Raw genomic sequence first — 10602 nt, 5'->3', positions numbered from 1 at the left:
GTTGTCCTCTTCTGTTTTCCCAGGCACATTAGCAGGGAGCTGTATGGGAAGTGAATCACTCAGGATTCAAACAGATGCCTATATGAAATGCTGGCAGTCAAGGTTTAGCCTACTACACTGTAGTTTTGGCCCCTGTTTAATCATTGCGAGTATCATGCTAGTTCATATATTCATACGGAATCAGCAATAGGAATAGGTAAAGAATCCAGAATGTACCAAATAAGCAGTACTAGGAAATATTCAACTAAGACAGCAGCTAGTTATTCATACCCCTTGAAGAAAGATTTTGAAGTCCTTTGTATTACCTTTGCCAATCTGTGGCAGCACTCTTCAACAAGAAGACCTGCACAGTCAAAAATCCCTCACAGAGGTTGCTGCTTTTTCTATCTCAAGAAATAGAGCAACAGAGATGGAAAAAAAATTTTTTTTATCTGCCCTCAGTCCAGCTTCCCACTAATGTGCCTAACAGAGCAAGGGACATTTGTATTGGGCCTTTGCCACTCAGGTTGGAAATTTGGAAGGAGTTCCTGCCTCCTAGCCTTGGCCTGGCCCAGACCTGGATGTTTGCGCATATTTCAAGAATGTAACAGCAACTAGAAGGATGAATTTTCCCACTCTTCCATTCCACCCCACCCCCACACACCATTTGTCCCTCACTCTGTCACTCCTTTTTTTTATTTATTTATTAATTACATTGTATTATGTGACACAGTTTTATAGGTACTGGGATTCCCCCACCCTCCCCTAACCCTCCCCCCATGGTGGATTCCTCCACCTTGTTGTGCAACCACAGTTCAAGTTCAATTCAGATTCCTTCATTGCAAGCATATACCAAACATAGAGTCCAGCATCTGATTGTCCAGATAAGTTCAATGGCTTCTTGGGGACACCTTCTCTGGTCTGAAGGTGGAGCCAACAGAGTAAAATCCCGATCAATTAAAAGCCCCAACATAACAGCAACAATATACAATGTTATAGAATTGATACAGTATTGAGTAACCAACATGTTAAAATCAAATGCAAGTTCTTAACCACATCCTGTGACTACTTCAATGACGTTTCAACAATTGAGGTGCAAAACAGTTTTAGGAGGGGTGTGCAGAGAAATCTTTAATACCTTGGTGAGGAGTACTTAATCTTTGTTTCCTACCTAGTAAGGTGTGTGTGAGTCCATGCTGACCAAGCTTTCCTTGTTGTTCTCTGCCTATCTGTTTTAATTTATTTGTGTGTGTGTGTGTGTGTGTGTGTGTGTGTGTGTGTGTGTGTGTGTGTGTGTGTGTTTGGAGGGGGGGGCTCTGAAGCGACCCTGATGATCATTGCAGAGAGGGTGGGGACCCAAAGCTGGAACTAAGTAAGGACCAGAGAAAGCTCCTCTCCCTAGTCCTGAAGGGAATTTACTATTCTTCTGATTCTGAAGACCGCTCAGCGTTTCTAGCTATTGTTCCGATGTCCTTGGATCCTACAAACTAACCCCCCAGGCTCAAGTCCTGCCCCTTCCTGTTCCCATTCCCAGTTCAAGTCCCCCGGGCGAGGCAAGCAGTTGGAAGGCCCAGACCCGCTACACAAAGCCCCGAGTCCCCTCCAAAGAAGGGTAGTCCACGGGGCTCCAACAGGCCCAGTGGCAGCTCCCCACGCGTGCGGTAGCCAATGTGTGAGATCCAGGCATGAGACGCCACCGTCCTGGGCCCCCAAGCCGCCATGTGGCGGCTGGAAGAACAACACCCCAGGCTCAAGTCCTGCCTCTTCCTGGTCCCATCCCCAGCTCAAGCCCCCAGGTGAGCAGTGGAACGGCCCAGACCCGCTACACAAAGCTCTGAGACGCCCTGTCACTCCTTTTTAAATACAAAAATAAATCTTGAAAGGTAAAACAGTGTCCTCCTACAACTCAAATGATTGAAACAAACATCAATTTTTTTTTCTCAAAATCAGCTTTAGTCTCACCATAAAAACTAACTAGGTCCTTAAGATACTTATGAAGTGCATGTGTTCAAGTTCTAAATTCAATTTTTAATCAATGGTTTTAGGTAACTACATAAAATGAAAAGCATATAGAGAAAAAAATGCCAAGCAAACTTTTGCCATTAAGACAACCGGTTTTCTAAGATGCCATAGGTAGCTGAACTGGATGTAGTTATATTGCCATAACCTAAATGTTTTATTTGTGAGTTTACTTTATTTTAATTGCATTTCATAGAAGCACAGAAGTTTACAGTCGGCGGTAAAAAGTATGGATGTAAATTAGTATAGCATTATGACTATTTACAAGTATTTTTATTGGTTACTCACAATAAAAAGCAAAGCATATGTAGGATGCATTAATAAAAATGGATATTATTTAAAAAGCTATTAAAACATATTGTTCGTTATGTTCATAGGCAGTGTTTACAGGATTGAGGTCCCATTTTTCTTTTCAAGTAAGAAATAAAACAAAGTGTCTAGAACCCAGAAGTCCTGAACCAAGCTTCAAATTATGCTACCTGTTAGCAATGTAATAAGACGACCAAAGACTTTGGAAGCAAATTGTATATGTTTATGCTGTTACAGTGCTAACTCATATTAGCATATGATGAAGGGTTCAGTTAATATAGCAATAAATTGATGTAGCCTAGGTACCAGTGTTTACGACCAGGGAGATTTATGTGCTATAAATAAATGATAAATATAATAAATAAATAATTAAAATATAATGTACTATAAATGTAAAACTCCTGAGGAATAAAGTTTTGGGTTTATTTTATGTTTTTATTCTTTACTAATTTTTACTTGCTCTGTGTTAATATCTTTATCTAATGACATGTTAAACCTGAAATTGCAAAGTGAAATTAAAGTGTGGTCATTTCATAGCATGCTATTAACTTCATGTAGTTGTAAATTTTGTATTATTCTCTCCGTTGTTGCTTTTTTAAAAATGGCTGATGATTTAAAGAAATGTATAGTAACTGTGTTCTAGAGACTACCTCATACAGATGAGATGATACAATGCAGTGTGTATCTCAACTTCCAAATCAGAGACAAACTCCCAATGAAACTTTTGAATGTATCTTGATGATAGGATGCTGGACTCTGTCAATGTCTGTGCCTACAATGTCAGGATGCACTTCAATAGTACAATGATAGACTTATGCCTGATTGTGAAGGATTGAATTCTTGTAATGATATGGGGAAAATTAGTGTGTGGGAGGGGCACAGATTTGTGGAGGGAGGAAAGGAAATCCCAGAGCCTATTGAACTGTATCATGGAATACTAAAAAAATTAAATAAATGTAAAAATCTATGAAAGAGAGAGAAAGGGAAAGAGAGAACCGTGAGTAGGGAATCAGGAATGCAGGCAGAAGAGAAGGTAGGTTGAGAAGTACTAGCATTCTTCTAAATCTCACTGTCAGGTTACACTTAAGTAGAATGACATGCCTGTTTTGGAGGGACTACACTATTGCTACAATATAGGGGAAATGGCATGGTCATGGGGGGAGATGGTGGAAGATGGAAGGGGAAACCCCTGAGCCTAAGGAATGGTATCTTAAAACTAAAGATTTTTTCAAATAAACAAATACTATTTTCCCTTTTCAAAAAGAGAACACCAAAGCATTTCTTTATACTCCCAGTGAACAAAATAATAATAGAACTGTGAATCTTCCAACAGAAATGGAAGGAATGTCCTTGTCAAGAAGCAATACCTACATGAAAGCTTCCTATACATTTGTATCAAATTCACTTGTACCAAGTCCTATAAAGACTTCAAATACTTTTGGTACTTTTAAATTCAAATATAGAGCTTTAAAACCAAATATTCAAAGATTTTTATAGCCTTTGTCCTCTCAAAAATTCTAAACAAAGCACAAGTCTGATTATACTTTCCAAATAAAAATGATCCAACCAAGTACGTATTCACAAGAACTAACAAAGTAAAAACCAACTAAGTATGTATTCACAAGAACTAACATAGTAAAAAAGTAACAATTCTGTTTCTTGTAATCAAGTTCAACACACTGCTGTTCTGAGACTATTTCAAAACATCTTTCATCTGGAATTTGGCCTTTCTGTACAAGGATGATCCCATTTTAAATTCAAAGATGAAATCAAACCAACAAAGTTTGCCTTCATATATAGGTGAACCTCCAAAGCCCTTACCTGATTTATTGAGGATAGGGAATTTGGAAGCACATGAGTAGTTTACCCAAGGCTTTCCTTGCAATGTAAAGTCACTGGCATGGTTCTTTTTCAGATTTACTCTTAAAACTCTACAAGAGATTATACAGCTTTTCTAGGCAAAGATTTTTAGGCCAGAATGGAATTTATTTGAAAAAAAAAATCAATGCTTCTCAAGCTGACAGGGAGGCTGGAAAAAGGCTAGTGCAATGCTCAGTCTTTTATTGGGAAGCTTGGACTGAACTAAAGGCAGTGATTCTGAAGGTCTAGAAGAGCATTTCTTCATAGGAAGCTCTCACTGGAATCAGGTCTGCAGACATCATCCAACTGAACTAACAAACTCATTCTGGCATCTGAAAATAAGTTCATCACTGAGGTAACAATAAGGGCAAGCATCAGAAAGAACACAGCACAAACAAATATTCCCAAGAGCTTCCAGAGTAGAATAGACACCCAGGCTTCAAACAGACCACTCACCACAGAAATGGTTTCTGGGCTGATATCATCCTCTAAACATGAAGGCTGGCACCACCTTTTTTCGTATTAATGCACTTTAAAGGTTTCAACAATCTCTATCCCTTTGGTATTACCAAATTCATCACAGTAAGATAATTATTTTAGCCACCATAAAATCCAACAAGGGAATCATATTCATACACAACTATAGATAAAAATGATCCACAAATTCCATTATCATCGCTCCTAGATTACTGCCTATAGGCAAACATCATGTGGGAATTTGAAGTCAGTATATGTTTTGGCAACCTTGTTATTTCTCATGATTATATCACAAACTGACAGAAAAAAAAATCAAATACACCCTTCATGTAGTCATTAATTGTTATGATTTGCTTTTCATCATCTGAAGCTGCTCTGGAAATGTCATCCAAGGCTTTACCAGTTGCCTAAAGCCATACTTTATCATAACATATTGTCTAATTATTAGGAATTAGTTGATTCATGCAGTAATGGCAAAAGTAATTTACATATCAAATAATTCTAACAGCCTGAAAAAATAAATATAATTTTGTTCAGGTTACAGATGAATAATCTGAAGTGTCAAACCTAGTAAGCTGTTTAATCAGAGTTCAAATTCAGGTATGCGACTAAAGCTGGATTTCAAATACACTGACTATTTCCACTTATCAGATCTGATAAGGCATTATATTCCTCTGTCAGTGATCTCCCATGAGTTAGCCCTCAATGTAGGAATCCCTTCCATATTCTTGAGGACTGTATAATTTGATATGAAAGCCTCAGAGGCAAATGAGCTTTTCTGATGATCAGAATAAAATAAAAAGGTATAATTTAAAACAATGTCACTTTTGTTAAAAAATTCTAGTGTTATGCCCTTATATACTTTATAAAAGGAAAATTGAAACATTCACATTCTCCTATTTGAGAACAACCATTTTGATTGTGAGCTTCAAGCAACTTCCAATTTCTTGATCCTAGACTAGTTCATTAAAATAAGCCTATTTTCAGAATAATACCTAACAACCTATCGTATTAACAGTGCTAACAGCAGTTTTGAGTTTGCAACTGTAGAATAGACTGTTGAGACAATCAAATTGAGAGTGAAATAACTTAACAGTGGCAGAATTTGGAATGTGAAACCCCTAAAATAACACAATGGTCTAAGTCCCTGTCATATTAATATTACCAAAAACATTAAATAACCCAGTGAGACCTGTCAGCCTTTCTGTGCACATGATTACAATTGTGTATATGAGATTCTAATTAATATATATATCATTTTCTCAGAATCTATGTTGTTTCTAAAAGATTCTGGCAGTCTCCATTGATTCTAAACCCCATTCTCCCATTAAGACTTCATATCTAAAAAACAAGAATACTCTTTACAAAGCTGAACAATTCATATTTGATTCTTTGTTCTGAGTCTTTTGCTTTGACCAATTGTTTGCTTTAGGTTAATAAAGAACCTTTTTTTTTCCTGTTAGACAATAGGAAAAGATAAAAACTACAAGTGCTTGTGAATACATAAATAAGACTTCAACAGGCCCAGAGAATTTCAGATATTTTACTTGCTTTCTTTGGAAAAGTCAGTCCTAAACGTGTTTGCTGAGGTTTAGAGAAATAATAATATCTAGGACTAATTTTAGACTCTAAGGCAAGACTTTTTCAATTCAGTTACATAACAGGTATAATTCTAATGGTTTCATTTTATGACAAGTCCAAAGCTTTAGCAAGTTTATATACTAAGTCTTCTGGCTAATTTTAATAAAAAGAAAAAACCTGTTATGCTAGGCATAATTAATATTAAAATGACATCATACTTTCAATATTACTATAAACAGAAGATACAATTTTTGAAATGTTTTTCATTAACAGCTGATGTACTTAATGTTTCATGTACATTTGCATGCATTGTTTTGATACCTTTTACAGAAATATTGTAAGATAGATATTCTATTTAATTTCATTGCAAATATGTTGAGAGTTTATAATGTTTTGAAAACTTTCCAAGCAGCAGCAAGTCTGATTCAGATTTTATTGAAATCAGATGTATTTGATTAGAAGCTCTTTGCCTTCTTATGATGAGTCATACTAAGGGAGATATGTTTGCTCAATATATGACTCAAGTTGCAGGAAGGCCACAAGAGAAATATATCCACTGGGGCATGATGAAACTTTCAAAACAAGTTTCAAAAGAAGTCTTTCAAAGGAAGAGTCTGGGGAATTCCAAGTGATTCTGAAGGTCTAGAAGAGCATTTCTTCATAGGAAGCTCTCACTGGAATCAGGTCTGCAGACATCATCCAACTGAACTAACAAACTCATTCTGGCATCTGAAAATAAGTTCATCACTGAGGTAACAATAAGGGCAAGCATCAGAAAGAACACAGCACAATCAAATATCCAGAGCATGACAGGATGAATATGGACTAGACCTGTACTATCTAGTTTAGTACTCACAATAATTATATGTTTTTTAAGTACTTGCAGCTAGTGGAAATATATACAGTTCCTAAGTAAAACATACATATGATTTCAATTATAATATAAGACAGAATATAAAATATTTTGCTCATATCTAGTATCAATATTTTCAAGTAACTCTGATAAGCAAACAAAATATATAATTTAAATAAATTTAAAGTTGTAGCTACCAGAAAAACTTAAAATATATATAAGAAATTGCATTTATAGTTATTATTAGTTGACAGGTGCTGTTTTTCTTTTCATGTCTATAGCCAAGAAAGACGTAGATTTGTATTACTATTAATGAAGAAAGCCAACCATTTTTGGCATGATTTTCCAGGAGTTAATAGATCATCACCATTTTTTAATCATCACCATACTAATCATTAATTCCTTCAGGGTGGGTACTAAGACTTAAGTATCATCAGAGGTGCTTAACCCAGGGTCTTACATATGTTATCACTCCATAAATTTTGAGTTAATGGTTTTAAGAAATTTAGATCAGATACTATGTCTGCATTCATTTTCAAAAACCAGTGTGGAGCTATTTAATTTAAAAATGCTGTCGTTGGGCCTGGCGCGATAGTGTAACAGTTACAGTCCTTGCCTTTGAAGCGCTAGGATCCCATATGAGCGCCGGTTCTAATCCTGGCAGTTCCACTTCTTATCCCATCCAGCTCCCTACTTGTGGCCTGGGAAGGCAGTCTAGGACAGCCCAAAGCCTTGGGACACTGCACATGGGAGACCTGGAAAGTTCCTGGCTCCTGGCTTCGGATTGGCACAGCACCGGCTGTTGTGCTTACTTGGGCAATGAATCATTGGATGGAAGATCTTCCTCTCTGTCTCTCCTCCTCTCTGTACATCTGCCTTGCCAATAAAAATAAATAAATATTTTTTAAAATGCTGTCCTCAGACTATTGACCATCTGTCAGTAGTCCACATGTTTGATTATCTGTCCATGCATCAAGCCCATTGCTGCCAGGCAACAAACAAGCAGCACTCATAAACAGAGACTTGAAAGCAGATGGAAAGTACAACAGAGAACCCAAGAGAAAGAATTACCAAATATATAGAAGAACAAGAGGCATTTGTCTTTCTGGAGCTGCCTAATTCCACTCAACATCATATGCTCTAGTTGAGTTTGTTTTACAGCAAACATGAAAACTTCTGCATTAACAATAAGGTACCTGGAGACTCATGGACATAGGGAAGCAGCAGAGACAGCAAAGCAACATTGTAGTGACTAGATACCAAAACAGTGGTCAGCATTCAGCAATTGGAGCTCTGCCAGTGTCCAGGTGGGCAGAGGGGGGTTCACCCATTGCTCAGGAGGTGAATCCAAGGGAAAGAATTGCCCTACATGCTGATTTGTTTGACCACAAGCAGAGACAGAGCAAGAGACCCCAAGCAAGCAGTGCAGGAGCAGGTTGGATTTAGTGGCCCAAGATGCCCACCAGTGCCATGTCAGATCCCATTTTGTGTACTAAGACAAAGTATGTGGGACCTGAGAGACTATAGCAAGCTGTGCATGTTCTAAGCCAGGAGTGAAATCACTTGCAATATAGTACATTTCAGTGGTACCACAAGGAAATCAGTTCCACCTTGTCATCCTACAAGGTCCACCCAACGTAGGGTCAGATGACCTTAGATCTAACAGCTAAGAGGTTCCAGAAAGAACAGTAACACCAAAGCCCAAAAGTTTAGGATAGTTAAGGTATTTCTAATTATGGTCATTACTGAAGCGAGGAGAGGGAGAAAAGCTGTTTTTTTTTTTCTTTAGAAATGGGTGTTTATTTTCCATGAACTTCACTCCATGTCTGCTTCAAAGACTGCAGATCACTCAAGACCACTCGGTGGTTGTTCCTACCCATTCAGTGGCCTGAGCTGTGGGGGCTGCAGACCAGTCTTCAGTGGCAGGCTGGGCGCTCCAGTCCTCAGTGGGGAGCTGCTGGGTGGGCACAGAAGGCACCTGCACACCCTCAGACCACTCTGCAACCTCAGACTGGGTAGCTGTAAACTCAGGAGCAGGGACGGTCCATTCACCCTGGAACTCCTCCTGGGTCACAGCCTTTTCAGTGCAGTCTGCTCTTCTTTTTTAATCTCTTCAGGATCGCGGTAGAAGTAGAGATCAGACATGACCTCCCACAGGTGTTCATGAGAGATGGTGCCACTCATGTAGGGAGCCTGCAGCCCACACCCTACAACGGCGCCGAACTGCTGCTTCCTCCTGTGGTAGAAAAACAAGTTTCAGGAAGTCTGCTGTGATTGGCTCAGGGGTGCCTGCCCACTGTGTGCAGAGGTGACCTTTACACTGTTTGGCCATGTTACCCAATATAAGGGAGCCAGAGAAATGGGAAGGGAGAGAGTGCCTCACAATGCTGTGCGGCTGCCTTGCGGCTGCTGTGTAGCTGCTGTGCGGCTGCTACACGCCGGTTTTGCTGTGTCATCTCTGCAATAAAGGTTCTACAAAGACAACGAGTGTCTGGGTTTGACTTGCTGGCCAAGGGACCCCAACAACTCATACGTAGAACCTCCCGTGTCAGCATCCACCACATCAAACCCACGGAGTAGGCTCCCTTGTTGTTGCACGGGATAGCAATGTCCACGTAGCACAGAGGAGAGTCCATGTTGCACAGAACGATGATGAGCAGGTTCATGTACGAAGCCTCCGTGAGGGGCTGGTGGTCAGCCCTGGGAGCTGTCACCACCAGGAGCCATAGCTCCCGAAAGGCGGCCTGGATCTGGTTAGTGAAGGTGCTAGGAGTGGAGCGGCCAGCAATGGGAGTAGCTCCAGTGGCAGTAGCAAATTTCAGCACAGCCCTCTGGTCAGTGTTCCGGGAGGAGATCACACTGACGTACGCAGGGATCTCGATGGCCATGATGGCCACGATGGCCACGATAGACTGCGCTGCCAGCAGGAGCTTCTCCCAGGTCCTCTTGAGGTTGTTGATGTAGATGCCATCGCTTTTCCTTTTGTAGATGTACTGCTCCATCTGGAAGTCGAGGTTGGTGCCTCCCAGGTGGGTCCCTGCAGCCAGGAACTTGAGGACAACCTCCTCCTTCATCGATGTCAAGGGCTCTGGACATTGTGACAGCTTCCCTGTAAAGTTATGCTGGGAATGAAAAAGAAGGTATGGAGCCCTCGCCAGGAGCTCGGAAAAGGGCTGTGCTTTTAAGAGGCGTGGTCACAGCACAGGATCACTGGGGGTGGGACGTGATTAGCCAGGATACAGAGACCATGGTGGAAGCCTAGCACAAGAGCCCAGGACTGAAACTCACTGGAGGGAGTGGTACAAATGACTGCAAACAAACAAAATAAAACTGGATAACTGACACAATCAGTAAAATTGACTTGTAGACTTGCAGATGATAAAGCTCAGCGATCAGCCTTAAAGTGAAGATATGCTAGTCACAAGGGACCACAAGCAAAACAAGAGACAGAGGCACAATGAACATCACTGATGCCTTCCCTGAAAAGGTGCAAAAGCCTTTGTCAAACTCAGTTAAGTGAGGAA

General features: G+C 39.9%; 1 protein-coding gene across 1 annotated transcript; it reads right to left on the bottom strand.

The window, feature by feature from the left end:
• Positions 1-8850: 8850 nt before the first annotated feature.
• LOC121169199 (40S ribosomal protein SA-like) lies at positions 8851-10152 on the bottom strand. Its single transcript, XM_040999694.1, is given in 3 exon segments — positions 8851-9163; positions 9166-9262; positions 9610-10152. Coding segments are annotated over 3 exon segments (876 nt in total). The 3' UTR covers positions 8851-8927.
• Between the last annotated feature and the right edge of the window lie 450 nt (positions 10153-10602).

This window comes from Ochotona curzoniae, unplaced genomic scaffold, assembly GCF_017591425.1.
Source record: "Ochotona curzoniae isolate NIBS_2020 unplaced genomic scaffold, NIBS_Ocur_1.0 scaffold_1852, whole genome shotgun sequence".
NCBI classification, from domain to species: domain Eukaryota; kingdom Metazoa; phylum Chordata; class Mammalia; order Lagomorpha; family Ochotonidae; genus Ochotona; species Ochotona curzoniae.
Note: the sequence above shows the minus strand (reverse complement) of the source record. Positions and strands in the feature narration are given on the sequence as shown.